At 41.1% G+C, this 18482-nt stretch overlaps 2 protein-coding genes across 7 annotated transcripts in view; one reads left to right on the top strand and one right to left on the bottom strand.

The window, feature by feature from the left end:
- Window positions 1-18482, bottom strand: part of cep85l (centrosomal protein 85, like) — a 64317-nt gene that overhangs the window by 19542 nt on the left and 26293 nt on the right. For all 5 annotated transcript variants that reach the window (XR_008305267.1, XR_008305266.1, XM_034313437.2 and 2 more), the window contains exon 3: window positions 12589-13133. Coding sequence is in view for 3 of the 5 variants with exons in the window: in XM_034313437.2 (XP_034169328.1) it covers window positions 12589-13133 (545 nt within the window). In the remaining 2 variants the exon portion in view is untranslated. The remainder of the gene's footprint in view (window positions 1-12588; window positions 13134-18482) is intronic.
- Window positions 1154-12054, top strand: pln (phospholamban). 2 transcript variants are annotated; one of them, XM_026922822.3, is made up of 3 exons: window positions 3691-3848; window positions 7405-7743; window positions 9530-12054. In XM_026922822.3, the coding sequence occupies exons 2-3, from the start codon at window positions 7589-7591 to the stop codon at window positions 9543-9545; spliced, it is 171 nt and encodes a 56-aa protein (XP_026778623.1). In that variant the 5' UTR covers window positions 3691-3848; window positions 7405-7588; the 3' UTR covers window positions 9546-12054. The 2 variants fall into 2 exon arrangements, 1 of the variants encoding a protein (XP_026778623.1); XR_003403300.3 differs by lacking the exon at window positions 7405-7743 and having other exon boundaries at window positions 1154-3848.

Below are 18482 nucleotides of genomic sequence, written 5' to 3'. Positions count from 1 at the left end.
ATGGTTTGGGGTGTAAAAGATACCCATAATCCCTACTGTATTTATCAACCTGTTTATAATTAGCTTCTTTCTATTAGATATTGTATTAGATCAAGCTTACATCTTTCATGGTAAACATAATATTTACTAGGCTAGTCTTTTCAATAGGAACGTTTTCTTCATACCTTTATCTGGACTCTTGTGGAAAGACATGATGTCAGAGTTAGCAATTTATTTACATCAGCTACTGGTTTTACCACAGCTACAGAAAGTGAGACTTCTTTTTCGCTCACTCTGCCTCCTTGCCCCCGAGCAACCATCTTACACCATTCTACTGAGCTTTTAGAGAACGTTCAGCAAGTATTCAACAGGTTCCAAGGTAATTAGGCTGTAATGTTGCCCAAAAAAAAAAAAAAAATAATTCCTACAATATTCTAGAAACATCTGCCATAAAAAAAAAACATTCCCAGGTAGAAAGCTACCAGGTAGACCAAAAGTACAAATGTCATATAATATGTTCTCAGACTGATGTTCTTATAACCAAAAGTCCCCAAGACTATAACATTTAGAAAACGTTCTACTAACCTAAAAGATTCTTAGCAAGGTAGCATTTCAGTTCAATAGTTTACATGTGGTAATTGCGAGTAGTTCTACGTCGCACTGGTGTTTAAACTGCCAAATTAGTAATCAGCAGATTACGAAACAATGGTCACAATCTTCACCAGTCTCCCTAGATGTGTACACTTAGGTCTGTAATAGGCAGACTTCTGGGTAATTAGCCTGTAGCTGCCACAGTGCCAATAATGTTAAGCTACATCTTTAAAATGCTTGTCTAAAATGGCTCTGTGCTAATCTGTGTAGCTTTATAAACAGGAAGTGGTAAAGCAGCAAGAAAACGCACTTCATTTTACAGCTTTTGAAATGACCATGCCCTTAGGAATAGGTATAAAATACACCGCACGACTTTTGATTGTGGAAACATTATTCTTTGCCATTCCCAGCTGCCTTTCTAGCACTGGCACTGTTGCTGCATTCTTTATGTCCCCGGGGAGATGCCAAGTCAATAATTATGCAAAGTGGCATGCCCACACTGCTCTGATCAGACTGAACATAGAAGAGTTAGTCTTAGTTTCCAAGAGCTAATCAAGCTCTTCATCTGAATAATTAGGTGTATTAGGCAGTGAGCCAAGGACTGGAAGTGAAAATCCCTTTTCTAACACACCAGATCCAACTAATGAGCCAATTAACAGGTCCTTGAATCAACACCACAAGAGTAGGGATTTTACTAAATCTGAATCGAAAGGTTTTTGCACCCGACAAACAGAACTGCAAAATTGAAGTGTTCAAAGATACACAAGTACACACAGGCATACACAAAAAGAGCTTTGGATATCCCGAGATGACCTTGCTATGAGACACATGATGACAGGTGAGGCACAGAGCGGCTCTGCGCACTAAGCTAAGTGAAGAGGTGCGACGTAAATATATTGCTGCTAATAAGCAGATGTACCATTAAAACTAGCCAAAGGGCAAGGCTGGGACTTGTGAATGCACAAACCAGCCACGGCTAGCAGTAAACAGTCCATAAACAAAGGAACGTTCTGAACAAGGTCAACTCTAACAGCCATCCTTCCACAGCGCCTCCGTTTTAATGAGCTACTCCGTAAGCCGTGCCCTCCATTAGTCTTGCACAAACGGCGCCGGTGGTCCTTCGCGTTTTCCATCGGGGGGGCATAATGGTGTGCGTAACTGACACTCGGCTTGCAAGGCATGATAATGAACAATAAGAACTTGACCACGAGGGATGGTGCAGACGAGCTGCTGTAGGTCATGCTGGACAAGTGGCGGACATGGCTTAGCCAACTCATGGCTCAAAGGATTAAAACACCCTACTCAGATGACGTGCCTCTGACTTCCATCTTCCATTCTCCAGTGGCTCTCTGAGTATAGCCAATAACAGCGGTATTCAGTACACAAGTGCGTACGCTTGTCTCTGAGTACCTGGGATTCAGCTGCGGGGGTTTAACCTGTGCCAAAAACCGTACTGTCTCATCCAGGGGAAGCACAGCCAGCACATGCCACTGCGGTGTCCTGATCACCCTTCCTCTCCGGTTAAAAATGCACTCTTGGAACTCGCTCTGCTTGAAAGTGCCAAGCACCTTATAAGGAAGAGGAAGCTCAGAGCTGTTTTTGTCTCTGGAGCTTATGAAAAACTCAGTGACAACATTCCCAGGAGAACCCCTGTAAAAGTTGGAATCCAGTTGTTTGGAAGCCAAAGGTCAAGAATAGGAAAAAAGGTGGGTGGACAAGGTCAGTGGAAGAGGTCATGCAAAGCATACACTTATCTGGCTACAACATCAATTGAATACTTACGTTAATCCTCCAGCAGGAGAACAGACAATGAGAAAGTACTGTGTGCAGTCAGAGAATAAACAGAGTGTTCGTTAAGGGATTCATGGGAAGATTTTTGACGAATAAAATTTAACCTTTAAGTTAACCAGCCATGCTAGAACAAATTCACAACATAATGGATGGGAAAAAAAACATAAAAGCTGAACAACAGACAAAAAATGAACCATAACACAACCATAGCAGAACGGAGACACAATTTAAAAAATGTATAGAAGTGCTTACTATTCGGGGTTTAACTGGCGGTTTTCTAAACACTACATAAACGCATGAAGCTTAGTGATTTTCACATGAAGAATAAAAAAAAGCTGTTTTAAAAGTAGCAACATGTAGCAAAATATTAAAGTGTGACATATAAACAAAAAATAAAGATGTACTGTACTGTGTAAAAGTCTTAGGCACCCTATTTTTCTTTAGTACAAACGTTGTTATAGATTTTTATTTTATGATTCTACATTATTGGTTCAGTACAAAAACATTTTAGATTCCAAACATTAGTTTTCCAGCACAAAATTAAATGTTACAGAAAAATGTTTGTATGTCAGTAAAGAAAGCAGCATAAGAGACCACGTTTCAGATAAAAAACATAATGAAGGCTGCTGGGTTTCGCTGCAAAAATAAGAAGCAAGTCGACAGTCAAAGTCTCCAGAAGAACTGTGGCTGCTTCTGCAAGATGCTCAGTAACACTTCCAGCTCATTTCCTTATAAAACTGCACACACTGCACCGGAGATACTGGGTTTCTTTTAAACGTGAAGGATCGTCACACCAAATATTGACTTTGTTTCATTTATTACTGTTTACTGCTCTTTATAGTATTTTTTTTTAGTGTAGAATCATTTAATTTCATTATTTTTGAAGGTATCTTTACTCTACAGCATGTCTTTACATGTGCCTAAGACCTTTGCACAGTACTGTATAAAGAATCACCAACTGATATAATTACATCATGGCACTTCTAAATTGAATCTTCAGGCCTCGAGAGATTTCACCCCTGCTGTTCCTAACCATCAGCACAACACGCAAAACTAATTTGCACAGCAAAATTAATAACAAACTTCTCAATTCTCAAACTGATTACCTCTGATAAGTGTGAAAACGGGACAAAGAGAGTCTGAGAGACTGTATTTAGCTTCAGAGAAATCAGTGCCCCGATCCTTTTATGGAGAAATTAATTTAAAAGCTACTTTGAGCTGAGGAAAAAAAAACAGGCCTTAGAAAACAAAAGTGTGAGATGAGAGCCCAGAGAGATCAGACCCCTCCTACGCATCTCGTTTTGCTATCATCCCCTTGATTTCTCCACCCCTCTGCGCTCTTTCACTCATAAACTCTCAGACATCCTGAACAAAACTCCCAGAGCGCACTGTCAGCCGCTGAAGCAGTGTGTGAACCGGAGCGAGGACGTAAAACCCACCCGCGGAGGCTGGACCTCACTGCCGCGGCCTCGCTTCTACAGGCTCAGGTAAGACGCACACACACATACACACTCTCACTGGTCACTGAGCACATGCTGATGATACACATACATCCAAGTACAACTATACAAAAACGTTGGCTAGTCTGAATATCTGGTGGATGAAATTTGGGATGACAAATTTACTGAACAGAAAATCAGAATATAAAATATTGATCAGTGAAATAAATAAAAAAAACTGCATCAGCTGAGTATCTGCTATATGATATTCAAGCATAAGGGAATCTGTTCACTTTTTCTTAATTTGCATCACAAAATGAACACACACACACACACACACACACACACACAGTCCCCCATGTAGATAAGGAAAAGACAAACTGTAAATGACCTTCAAAGAAAACAGACAGAAAACACATCGACCGAGATAATATAACATTGTGTATGACGTTACAGTGTGTATTCTTCCATGTACTTAAACACTGATCAAGCCCTAAATATCATTTATTATTATGTGGACCAAAATTATTTTAGTTGAAACACAGAAATACAAATCAGAAGCGTCTACAGGTCCAAACATTTGGAGATTTGGGAGTCATTTGCATATCGGAGGCCAATATTATGATACTGCGCAGACTTCAGCTTCAGTGCCAGCACAAATCTCAGTCCAAGCATTAAACACGCAGCATATTTCTATCGTTAATGCCTACATCAAAATGTTAGCTGAACGTCCTATTTCTGACAGGAGAACAACAAGAGAAAGGTGTAACATGCGTGAAGCACATAGTAACAACCTCTGAGTGAGCTGTAATGATGGCTCTCAAATCCACACATTGCTCTGTCATGCCATCATGGAAAGTTCAGTGTGCAGTCGCGCACCCCTCCCCTCTGCCTCGAGAGGACTGTATTTGTGCAGGAACGCTGCCAGAACAGCGGGGATATAAAGCACGTATAAACCCGCACGGGTCTGGGAAATCTGCAGCTTTGGATTTCCTTCTTCGGTTTGAGCCAGACTTTTTCTCTCTCTCTCTCTCTGGCACTCAGTAGACATTCAGATGATGAAGAGCTCCTGCCTTTAGCCAAGCGATGCTCTGAAACACTTTCAAAATAAATGCAGCCATATTAGCAGCGTGCTTTGCAGTCTGCTCTGAGTAACCATGTAAGGGTACGCTTTCCCGGCCTGTGAAGTGTGTGTTGGGAGAGTTCACAGCCTCCTAGTGAAGTTATCGCCTAAAGCTACTTTCTGCTTGGGTGCTGGAATGTTTCTGGGCGACGCTGTTGACACACACTTTAGTGGTTCGTGTGTGTGTGTGCGTGTGTGTGTGTGTGAGGAGGCAGTGATGCATCATGCTGCAGCGACACTCTCTCAGGCCGCTCTGACAGGGTGATTATGATGAAGCCGTCAACACCACAAACACACACACAGACAAACATAAACATGGGGATGTTTCTGTGCTTGCTCAGAACCGACTAACCCTACAGAGGAAAAGAAGCTAATCTTTTTTTTTCCTTTCCCTTTTTTTTTTTTTTTTTAAAGCACAAGGCTTGGCAAATAAAACCGCCCTAAAAGAGACAAATTGCGGAAATCGCTTTAAGCTCGTTAAAATACCTTAAAGATCTGGTTAATCTCTAAATCGGTGAGTGGAGGGGGCCAAACACTAGAAAACTACATGCAATCAATTAAACACTTACCAGTGACACACAAGCATGAACACATCCGGTCAGAGATGATGTGCAGCGATAGCAGGGATCTGGCAGTGTTCATGTTTGCGTGTCATAGCCAGTAAAACGGAGGCGATGAGTTCTGGATGGAGCCACATTTTGTCTGCTGATAGTCAAAGGTCGTTCCTAAGAATAACCTTTAGTGTGCGTGGCCGATAGCGTCAGCCGGGGCCTTTTTGAGGATGTGAGGCTTTGGAGACTCTGGGAACGTTCCCTCATGAGGCCCTCGCTCCATACAGGAGCCAAGTAAAGCCGTGTGAGAGAGGAAGATAAGCTCCTCTCCACACAAACACTGAAGTCTTCATAATGGAGTGTCTTATCTTTTAGCAAAGCACTTGACAGCTGCACCCAATCTGCCTAGGAGCACTGTGATTTACTGTTTAGTCTTTTAGTCTTTTTTTCAGCGTGAAACTATAAACCCAGAGATTATTTCTTTTCAGCGCGAGCTGGATCAAGCCCTCGGCCACATGTTAGATACTGATGGATTAACATTAGACTTCTAGGATCTTCTGCATACCTTCACACATAAATGCAGCTCCTGTCATGACTCTAACGTGAAAACTGTCAGAATGCTTTATTACTGGGTTCATCAGCTAGAAAACGAGCATAAAACTAACAACAGAAACGTTCAGTGCCAAAATTCCACCACTGAATTGCGTTCCTGAAACATTTTTGCTATTTTCTGGTTTTTATTAAGCGAGTGCCTGGATATGATCACTAAGCCCGCTGAGGAAAAAAAAAAAAGCACTAACAACATGAAATATAACTATAAAAAGTATGACATGTTCTGTAAACAATAAAAAATATATATAACCATTGGCTAACCATTTTTATTTAAAAAATGTCATATTTTTGTCTGTTTATAGTTACATTTAATGTTGTGAAATGCCCAAGACACGTTTACATCATAGCAGCTATAAACGATCGTTCCATCACCAGCATTTTATTTTTTCTCTCTCAAAGTTAATAAGACCAAAAAAAAAGGCATCTTACTGAGTTACCCGAGTTACTTACTGATTAATACCAAACTTAAATAAATCAGTTTTCAGTAAAGATATAAAAAAGCATAAAAAGCTAAATAAACTGTTAAAAAAGTACAAGATAATAAATATTAACAATAATATTACCAGCACTAGGATTTTAAGTCTCAGGTTGTCAATTTTCAGTCCAGGGTACTACTGTAATGATATGTTTCAGGGTACTAGCATGTGGAAAGCACACAGTTGTAGAAGGGAATTGTGTATAATCGCACTCTCCGGTGTCACCCAGATGAGGATGGGTTCCCTTTTGAGTCTAGTCCCTCTCAAGGTTTCTTCCTCACATCGTCTCAGGGAGTTTTCCCTCACCAGCTTGCTCATTAGGGATAAATTCATATATTTACAATTTATATCCTGAATGTATTTATTTCTGTAAAGCTGCTTTGTGACAATGTCCACTGTTAAAAGCACTAGACAAATAAAACTGAATTGAATACGTGGCAGAGTACCAGCATGGGGACATGTTCCTGGGTACTTGCAGGTTGATGTGTTCCTGGGTATTATCAGGAGGGTATGTTCCAAGATACCAGCAGGGGGATATGTTCCAGGGTACTAGAATGAGGACACATGTTTTATATTTTTTGATAACAACAAAGCACTTATGTAAGTCGCTCTGGATAAGTGCAGTAAATGTATAATAAGTGCCATAATGTTCAGTTTGGGTGAATAATTTTGATTTTGGTTCATTGTTACCAAACAACCTACAGAAAAGTTCTTTCAAAACAAAACTTTCTGAAGGCTTATGCACAGTTTAGTATGTTGTACACGCATGTAAATGTGGCATGTCTGATCCCATGTTGTGTGCATGCATACTCATTCAGCTTCTCTGCTGCTCCCTCCATCAGCTCTGTGGACTCCACCAGCTCCTGGACCACCTCTGTCCTCACGAGCACTACGAGCACCTCCACACCACACCCTGCACTCCTACACCTCTCTCTCTCCCTCTCTCTCTGTGTGTGTGTGTGTGTGTGTGTGTGTTTGTGTGTGCACTTCACCTCCAGCACCCCACGAGTACAGTGCTAGCGTACTATGGAGAAGGTGCAGCACATAACCCGTGCGGCCATCAGGAGGGCGTCCACCATGGAGGTTCCACAGCAGGCTAAGCAGAACATGCAGAACCTCTTCGTCAACTTCTGCCTCATCCTCATCTGCCTGCTGCTCATCTACATCATCGTCTTGCTAATGTGAGCTGGAGGAGGGGCCGGGACTAGGCCTTGTGGCCAATCAGGGCCATGGACTGAGTCAGAGAGGGGTTTGGGGTGGGGCCAGAGCAGGGGGAGGGGTTTAATTGTCTATCTGATGTGACTGCATGCTGCATGAATTTCATCGCACTGTAAATAATACACTGTCTATCAAATAACGGCACACCAGCAGGGTAGCAGCAGGGAATTGTGGGAGTCTGAGGACAGCAGAACCGATTCCACATTCCCTGTCCCTACACCTGAGCTCACAACCCAGGATTGAGAAATGGACTCAAAGCCTGAGCACTGCACTAGCCCATATGTGACACTGAATATTAATAAGACTACAATAAACACTCAAAGATATGAATATGTGTATGTGTTGCAATTTTCTCAAGCCCCCCACCACGCTATGATTAATCCACATTAGTGTGTAAAACTAAACACACAAATCTTCACGCTGGAAAGCTTAACTATAAAGTGCAAACGCAATGGAGTCAATCATTTGGTGTCTGACGTTTGCTTCTTTTGTTTTGCTTGAGAGGTATGAGGCTAATATAGCTAACTAATAGTTAATAATCACTATAGTTGGAGATAGTTCTATGATAATCTATATCAAGGCATACGAGTTGGATTATACTTTATTATCTAGAAAAATTATTTAACGTTAAAAAGGAGAGAAATATTTGACGTTTTTAAAGATTCAGTACAAAATTTAATCAGCTGCTTCCAACCAGTTTGTAACGGTTGAAATAAACGGACCATGTTAACAATATCTTACAAAACTGTATTGTGACATAATATCAAGATTATTTTGTAATACTGTCAAGCCTTAAACATAATAGAGATCATTTTCATAAATTTGTCTTAAACTAGTGGCAAATTAGGTTTAATTTAAGCATTATTTATTTTTAGTAAATGATTTTTTTTCTCTTTTCACACATTTCTAAAACCATGACAGTTCTCATAACCTTGTCAACAAAAAGTCACTTTTTGCCATCTGTCCAAACAACTGGTCTCATTTATATTCATTCAAGAAACTGTTATTCCATTTTGTCACTGATTTTTTTGTGTAAGTGTTTTTTTGTTTATTGTTCCATATAACAGGACAAAGCGTGACTTACTGTAATCTATAAACTAAACCAGAGAATGTCTACTGCTTCAAATACTTTAGGAATGGGGCAATGTGTAATTCTCAACATGGCTGCTGTACTACATAAGCCCCGCCCCTCAGTAAACACAGCCAGTCGCCTTGGTGGCTACGATGTTAGCAGAAAACATCTGGCTTATCAGATTCTTACACTGGCGCATGTGCGCTAGCTGAAGCAATCTGAAAAACTCTCTTCTGTGTTATTTGAGCCACAAATTAGTGACGTCATTTTTGTCAGCTATCTTAAAACCGGGGTTAAAACGTTTTGTCGAGCCCTTTCTGGTTTAAAGGTCTCTCCCCATTAATGTAGATATGAGCCTGATCTTATATGATTGAAAAATAACTGTGTTGCCAAGATGGCCGCTACGTGAACAGACGTTACTAGAAAAACTTTGACTAAACTATAGAGTGTAGCTGAATGCCGAGATGTTAAGGTGTCAGCCATCTTGGACAACTGAAATCGCTGATGTGTATAAAAAAGCTTCACTTTAAACTTAATGTCTAAATTACAGACTCTTGCTCCTGGGCAAAAGTAAAGATGTGAAAGTCAGACACCGAATATGTCGGCATACAAACAAGCAGTTCCTTATTAAGAACAGCGACGCTGTGCTCTTATCTGTCCTTTTTGATGGTGTTTAGCTCTTTCCATGTGTGAAGGATGGACAGCGTGGTGTAACCTCGTCCTCCTCCCGGCACCGCACGCTTAGCACGTCTGTCCCTGAGCCACACGGTGCCTCACTGCGAGCTCGCACTCTGCGATTGTCCAGCTCCGACACACCAGCTCTGAAATCTTCACCATGGATCTCACCAACAACCGGGGTCTCAACCTGCTGCTCAACTTCCTGCTCATCGTCATCGTGCTGCTGCTCATGCTCATTCTGGTCAAGCTCATGTGACCTGAGCTGAGCTGCTCACCAAGCACGCAAGACTTAATATGGCCTGAACACATTTACTACAGAGGGAGAGGCATCGGTCTCTCTCTCTCTCTCTCTCTCTCTCTTTCTCTCTCTCACACGACTTGTCTGTTTGAGTGTCTGTTCCACTTTCTCACTTTATAAATCGCAATTTGATGCATCGCTTTAAGACTAAGTGCTCCTTAAAGCAACGTAGGAGGTCTTTTATGTGGAAAAGATGTGCGTGTTTTAACGACAACCTAAAATCAAAACTGACCTTTTTACCATGAGAGCGCACATCCTTGTTCAGATTGTGCTTGAAAAACAATTCTAATTTGTCCATAATCTTCCACTAAAGTGCAGCACTAAACGTTTTCCTGCCTCTAAATAGCCTCAGACTTTTAGCTACGTCACTGTGAAAATAACGGACGGGATTAAAAAATAAAAACCATTCAGCAAAGGCATGCTGAGACGCCCACTTTTCATAAGCCAGTCAAAGTCTGAGGGATAAAACCCAAAGCCCACTAATACATGCTGTTTTACCCAGAAATGTCAGTTTAAAGCCCTATTTGGATTGGATTCGTTTTATACGTGGAGGTGGACTAATGTAATTATTACCAATGTATCTCTGGGATTTTGGTCTGAATCCGTCATGTCAGATAAAATATAGATGACGTTTAAAATAACTTTTCAGAGAAGTGATGCTTTTGGGGTTTTAGGGAAGTTATTGAGCTCCACATGCGCACAGGTAAAGCTTACATACATGTCATGGTCATGTGACCTTTTGCTCAAACACAACTTGTGCAGCCACAAGACTTACAACATGTGCTTATAATAGAGGTCAATACGATCAGTTTGGTGTATGTAACAGGAGCGTAAACCTCAGGCTTCAATTCTTACCAGACTTGTGTCTGAAAATCTTATCCATCCGAACAGCACTTAAGACACGTAAGTGATAAACACGGCTTCCTACTCGCTTGCACCATCTGGTGGTGATGTTTATACTGCAGTGATTAAAACCCTAAGACCAATGTCTTTAATTCCACTCCTCCATCCTTCTCCCAATGCCCTATAAACTGCACAGTGCATTATGGGAGATCTGCAGACCCTAGGCTACACTGTTCGATTTGGTCTGATGATAAAACTTCTCACTACATAGTGAACATGGGTAGGGTATCGACTTTGCCTCTCAAACATACCTGATTCAGCTGACTAGGAGCTGGGTGATAAGACTCGATTGTTACTCATGGTGACGAACAGCTGGTGTGTACCAAATGTTTCATTTTTAAAGTGTTTTATTTGTCTGGACGTCAAATGAAATGTCTTTAAAACCGTCCTTGTCACAGAAACTTTTAAATGCGGCACTAGGGGTGGGTGATATGACAAAAGTCATATATCATGATACTTAAAGATATATATAGATATATATATATATATATATATACACACAATATATGAAAAATAAGTTTGCTAAAAAATAAAAACAGCAGCAAACCAATAGTGTCGCATCATGACTGAGTTGTAGGATACTGAAATAATTTAACTGAAAAGAAGGAAAAATAAATGCTGTAAAAAAAAAAACTGTACATATTACTACACAAAATTTTAACAACAAATCAGCAACCAATCAGTTTTAATTCTATTTTAAATATTAAAAAATATTTATACCAAAATCTGCGATATCTCAGAAGAGTATTGCGATATAATTGTTCACAATATCGATATTATTGTCATATTACCCAGCCCTATGCTTCACTACTGTTTTTTTTTGTTTGTTTGTTTTTTAGCAGTTCGCAAAAGTAAATATCTTGAAATATATTTTAAGTATATTAATGCAGTATTTTTGTCATGTCATTCACCCTCATTGTCATGTGTGGTAGAGCTGAAATGATCAAACTGTGCTGCACGCTGCCTTCCAGGACTCAGACTGATGACCTCTGATCTAAGAAATGTAATAACGTGGCCATGATGGGTCTCCAAATCATAAAGAAAGAAAGAAAGCTGCCTGAGTGAAACGTGGTGTACAGTGATGAAACACACATGGCTGTTCGATTACAGAAAATAATCACCATTTTACAACCTGAAACACTGATGTTACACTGATGTTACACTGTTTGGTTTGTATATAGTTTCTGTAGAAATGTAATCGATGTTGTTTGTACATTCACGAGTGTGCTGATTTTAAAATGTCAGCAGATACACAAGAGAGAGATTAGAATAAAGGTGTAAGTGAACTAAACTGCAAATAAACATCCTCCACTGATGATCACACCTACTGAGCCACCGCTTATGTTTCTTTTTGCCAACTTGTGATGTTTCTATTGAGTTTTATATATTGGTATGTATAATTTTACAAAAAATAAATAAATAAATCCGTATATAAAATTCTCACTAACTTCCTACAGATAAAATTAAATTATTGAAACAGATAAAATTAATTTCAGGGTTATATTATATATTAGCCAACTTGTATAAAATTAAAAGCTTAATAAAAAGGCAAAATATGATTGTATGCATATTAAACTAATGTTTTGGTAGTTTTTACAGGTGAAGAGGTGCGTGTTCGCCTGCTTCTAAAGGAAGAGAAATGGATTTTAAAGCATTGATGGTGCTGGGATGGAGTTTGTCCACTAGGGGGCAGCACAATATTTACTATACAAATTAAAAGAGCAAGTTTGACCTTCTAGATATTTCTAGCCATGTGTGCATGAGCAGACAGCTGTGTTCGAGGGGGAAAGGTGCCTTTGGCCTTCATGCACTGCGGACTGCTCATGACGGTCGTGTTAAATAGAATGTTTCTCCTACCTGTGAGAGCTCGGCCTCCTGCCTCATCCTGTCTCGCTGCTGCTGCTCGCTCAGCCACGCGCTCACGCCCTCGGGTCTGAACTCCATCTGCTCGCTCAGCCACATCTGCGTCCTCACGCTGGGCTGGATGGGTGACCCCCCGACGGCCTGGTGCCCCCTGGGCATCATGAGGGAGGCTCTGCTCTCGGGTAAGGCACTGTAGCTCAGGTCCAGTGTGTTAGGCTTGAGCGGAGACGAGTCGGCCCGGGAGTGGAGCAGGCTGCGGTCCAGTGATCCGTGGGCGTCCGGGTGACACGATGTCCTGCCGCTTTTCTCCTGGCCGCTCAAGCGAGTAAGGGAGGACCAGCGGCGCACGGGGCGAGGGTCCTTCATGTCCAGCGGGCTGGAGACAGGAGAGGAGAGCTGGCTGCTGTTCCACGGGCTGCCGGGCACCGACTGGGCGCTGAGCTTGGAGCTGGACGGAGATGGCATGACATGCGCGGTGGGGATGGAGCCCTGCGAGCGGAGGGGCTGGAAAGACAGCGTGCCGCTCGAGCTGGAGTGGTCTGGATGGAGGGGAAAAAGAGAGATACACGGATGTTAGCAGGTTGACAACGAACTCAGGCAAAGCAAAAATCTGGTCTTAGTTATACCAGTTATTATCACGAGCGATATTACATCACCCCTATCTGAAACATTATTTATGATGGAGTGACGTTGCTCCACATGGAGTGTGTGTCAGTATCATGTAGCTGCGGTGTCTCTCATGAATAAAGTATGATGCGTGTGTGTGTGTGTGTGTGTGCGGGCACCGTACTTGGCACAATACCAGGTTCAAAGGCATTACACTGAGACCTGAGGTCCCAACGATACACCACGTGACTATATGCAACACACACACAAACACACACACACACTCTCTTTCGCTCTCATCCAAATGATCAGTTATAATTATGCCAAATTTGTAAAAGTAATTAATACTCAAACGCAACAACAAAGAGGAATGTAAGAATGAGTGGAAATGATGATATTAATCACAGAATATAAAGGAAGACGGAAGGAAAAGTCTAAAACCATTTCATTACAGGTATCAAATCTCTTAATGCAGAACTATTGGCACCCTTAGGAAATATGGGCTTGAAAAAGGTTTGGAGAAAATATCTAATTTATTAGCTTAAGCTCAGACAGAAAATATGAGAGAAACTTTTACTTAAGTAAAGTTGTTCTTTAAAAAAAAAAAAATTAAAGAGAAAAATGAGAATCACTGCTGTTTCCCTTCAAAAGATAAAAAAAAGTCTTCACATCTAGCTAGCAAATTTGGTCGTTTAGCTAACGAACTTGAAAGTCTGTAAGCTTGTAGCTAACTAAATCTCACCAAGACCCTCATGTGCGTTATTTTCTAGTTAGAAAAACACTTACATATTAAGAAATGCTTGCTTTCTTCTACGCAGATGACTAAGTCAGTGACTTGTGAAGTCGTATTAGGGCAAATACACGTATTTCCTTTGTAATTTGGTTCTCAGGGGATTTTTTTTTTAAATATAAATAGAGATCAGGGATTACGGGAAAGCAGCCACATGAGCAGTCAGTGTGCAGGTGTAATGAAGAGAGTGAACACAGAGCTGACAGGTTTTATCAGTGTATGAGGGCCAGAGGAAACACTGCTGTCAATGCTGCTCTCATCATGTCACACACACCACTCCGGTACAGCAGCCATTCCGCATATATCCACGTACAAATCCCAAAGGTTTTGGAATAATTCACATTGCACTATCTTCATGATATGACTGGAGTCACAAACTCTCAAACAAATTCACAGCGCAAAGCTCACAGAGATAAAGTCAGAACAAAGTGAAAGTTATCATTCCAAGCAGCAAGTGTGCATGTCCAGTTTTCAGGAGGTCTCTTTTATGAGTGCACTAATATAAACCTGTGATTTGACCTTAGACTAAGAGCTGCTGTTTTGATAAATTGTGAACTCGTGTATTGCGTACGAGAATTTCCACGACTGCATCGTCTGCATATTAAGACTTTGTCATTAACCGTATAATCCTGACCACGACTTGGAATTCCTTGAGTTTTCTTCAGGAAGTCACTTTCACACTTCAGAGACCCACCTACTGTGTACTTTCACCTCGGTGGATGAAAGAGCGCCTGAACAATGCGGCTCTTTGTTAGCATTCAGGACTCATAGGGCAGCTGTGCAGCAGCTGGGGAACTGAGAGCGCACGTGCTCAGGTGAACCCACGCATACACACGCGTCGTAGTCATAACACACACGTACACAAACAAAAGCAAAATAATGTGTTACGGAGATACATTTATAATGCCTGATCGCATTTGTAGCTACAAGCATTTTAAAGCAATTCACAGTTTAGTGCCAGGAAAAACCACCGCTGGTGGCCTACAGGTGGGCAGCATGATGGTCCTGAAGGCCAGCCGCACTCTCACAGCAACGCTTTGCAAGAGAAAAGTCACTTCCCTAATCAGGACCAACAGCTGAGTCGGTATTTCTGTCTCCATTTCTGCTTCTACGATCTATCATTCTATTATTTCTACTCACTCTCTCTCGAACAAACAGTGACAGCAGAACACAGTCACGTAAATATAAATATAAATAAATATGAAGCATTGAATAATTTAACGGTAAACACGCACAGGCAGATTTTATGTCTGTGGGTGTGGATCGTTTGGTCTTTCAGGAGTTAAGAAGCTTATTTTGAACATTTTTCACTTCCTTTATTACTAAAGGAATTCACACATGCTGCGTCTTGTGCTTCTTTTCAGGAAGTACTATTCGTATGTACTTCCATAGAACTGTTTTTCCCCCTAACGTCTAATGTACACAATCCATATTTTGAATTCACCGTGTTCTGCATTTCGTTTGGTTGACTGAAATCACACGTGACTTGATGTCTCATGGTATATCATTTTTTTTAATTAAAAATTGTTTTATTTGTCTTGTTGCTGTCATATAAGACAAATAAAACATTGTGCAGTTGTAGGAAAATAATCAACTTCAAGGTGGTTTCATTAACTCTACTTTGCATCGAGCTGCATCACACCATCCTTGTGTTGATTATATAACGGTTATAACCAGTAACTTACTTAACTTGTTCTTATTATAATACACGCAATACAACATGAAGTGCAAGTGTTTAGAGGCTTTATCTGTACTCCATCAGTGCAGTGTGTGAAATACCACACACACACACACACACACACACACACACACACACACACACACACTCCTCACACTCTCTGAGATGATATGGCGCTCTTGAAGACTCGACAAGGTGCAGTCCAGCAACATCAACACGGCGGCTCTAAATGAACCGCCATGGCCCAGAGCCAACTCTCCTTTCCCGCAGCTCAGCCAATCACATCCAGAGATGTTTATTTTAGTGCCTCAACACGCAAGCTTGGTTATGTAACAAGAGAACGGCGTCCAAGAGTTAGAGAAGGACAGAGCGGTGTTATTTTCCTCAAAGGAACTTGCCCCGGTTACAGCGACATGAATAGAAACAGCGTAACATCAATTAAAGGGTGGGGCGATGTAACAAACATATTATATCATCATTTTTATTTAACTTCTATAGAATTATTTAGGTGTTTGTTATGGACAAACTCATAACAAACCCAGGATGGGTCGATATCAAACCCAAACGTTGTGTGAATTCACTCGTGCAGTCAGGAAACAGTCATGTGCCTTGTCCTGTTGAGCAATCAAGAGCGCGTGTATGGAGGTGACCACACACACCAGCACCCTGCTGCTCTTCCACATGCATTAACACGTATTTAAAATCAGCTCCTGAATTTCACGGTGTCCATTTCCGTGTGGCGCCAAAGAGACCAGCGGAGACGCTTCCATCCTCATAAGGGGTCCAAGCACCGCACTAAGAATAAGACTGACAGGAGGGGTATGTTTCCTATGTGCGCTGTCCTGAGGTGGCCATTTTGACTTTATATTATTCAGGATAAACATGTAGTTTAAACCCACAGAGGGCCAGAAGTGGTAAACAACCTCATCAAGTGTCCTTTAACTGCATTGCATCACTCATACACGACAAACCACAGGCTATGAGTGTCTGATGTGAATGTCACACAGTAAGGAAACATTCTCGTCCTCATCAGCTCTGTTACTGCCACTCAGCACTATCTACTGCAGAAATTTCCAAACTTTTACACTTCACAAGCCACATGACTGAACGCTACGACGCCCAGCGACAGGTCAGTGACCCGGCTGTGTGGGTGTAACTTTAACCAACACACTGATGATCAGAGAGAGTCACACACACTATAACACACCTTCACTAACACCTGCCGCAGGTCAGAGAGACACGTGCGGGAATATCGGTCAGCAGCCAGCAGCCTAAACAATCTAAACAAGTCGAGCTAACAAACGAGCAAGAGAAAGGAAGAAAGAGTAAAAGACAGAGCAACAGAAAGAAAGAGCGAAAGACTGAGTGAAAGAAAGAGACAGCAAAAGAGTGAAAGAGAGAGGGTGAAAGGGTAGGGTGAACATGAGCATGAAGAATAAGGGAAAAGAAAGAGTCAAAAATTAATGAATGAATGAATTAATGAAAGTGAGCAAAAAAAAAAGAATAAACACAGGAAAAAAGAATGAGTGAACGAAAGAAAGAACAAAAGAAAAAGCAAAATAAAGAATGAGTTAAATTAAGAAAGAATGAGAAAAAAAGAAGTGAAAGAACGAGTGAAAGAAAAAAAGAGCAAAAAAAAACTAACAATGAGTGAAACAAAGAAAGAAACAGTAAAAAAGCAAAAGAAAAGCGAAAGAAATAAAGAAAAAAGCGAAAGAACATGCAAATGAAGGAATGAACATGACTTTTAGAAAAATTTTACTAAAAGAAACAAAAGAAACAGAAAGAAAGAAAGAAAGAAAGAATAAGAGCAAAAGAAAGAAAGTATAAAAAAAGAAGAGTGAAAGAAAGGAAGAGAGAGTGAAAAAAAGTGCAAAAAGAAGGAAAAGGTGAAAGAAGAATGAATGAACATGTGTACGAATTATTTTAGGAGCAGTGTTAGTGTAATCAAAGCACCGCCCCCTGCAGTCACATGACCCACTTGAGCTCTACAGCATACAATTAAACTAACATGTCCTTACAGCTACACTGCACTTTCACATCGAGGCTTTATGAAGGCGCACTGAATACAGTGACAGAGCCAGCGCTGTTCCTAAACACACACACACACACACACACACACACACACACACACACACACACACACACACACACAAAGCTAATGCAACCGCTCTGAGTGTGTGAGCGTGGTGAAACCAGAGCAGAGTGTGTGAGCATGGTGAAACTGGAGCAGAGAGGACGGCGGTGAAGGTGACCTCTGCAGAATCAAACCGTTACTGTCTAAACACATGAAACCACACCCAGGAGCATCAACACGTCTTTTACATGTTTCTGTAACAATCTCAAACACAGGAGCGCTGAACACACACCTGGGGAAGCTGGCAGGATTTCTGGCCTTCTGACAGACTCCACAGATATTCAGGCTGATATCAGTGTCGCTTCCCCGTAACGTACAGAGCGGGAGGTGGTGAACTCCAACACGCTGATGGTGATGCCTCCACCACCATCAAGTCTAGTCCTTCTTCCTACTATTATTTTGTATGCCAGAAATACCCTTAAAATATAGCTCATAACAGGAAGGAAGCTATTAAAGAACAACCTACACGTATTCAATCACTTGTTCTTGAGATATCGCGCTAACGATCTTGGAAAGACAACATAACGAAAACATAATGCCATCAATACCTAGTGACGGAGACACAAAAATCAGTTTAGTGACCGATTACACATCAGCAACTCCTCAAGAATGAGCAAAAGAAATAAAGATGCAGTGGAAGAGGGTGAAAGAAATTACCAAAGGAAAAAAAAAGCAAA

Source organism: Pangasianodon hypophthalmus, chromosome 19 (genome assembly GCF_027358585.1).
Source record: "Pangasianodon hypophthalmus isolate fPanHyp1 chromosome 19, fPanHyp1.pri, whole genome shotgun sequence".
NCBI classification, from domain to species: domain Eukaryota; kingdom Metazoa; phylum Chordata; class Actinopteri; order Siluriformes; family Pangasiidae; genus Pangasianodon; species Pangasianodon hypophthalmus.
This window is presented reverse-complemented; position numbering and strand designations above follow the sequence as displayed.

What these genes read in the sequence shown, in the direction of transcription:
- pln (XM_026922822.3), top strand. Translation starts at nt 7,589, where the DNA reads ATGGAGAAGGTGCAGCACATAACCCGTGCGGCCATCAGGAGGGCGTCC.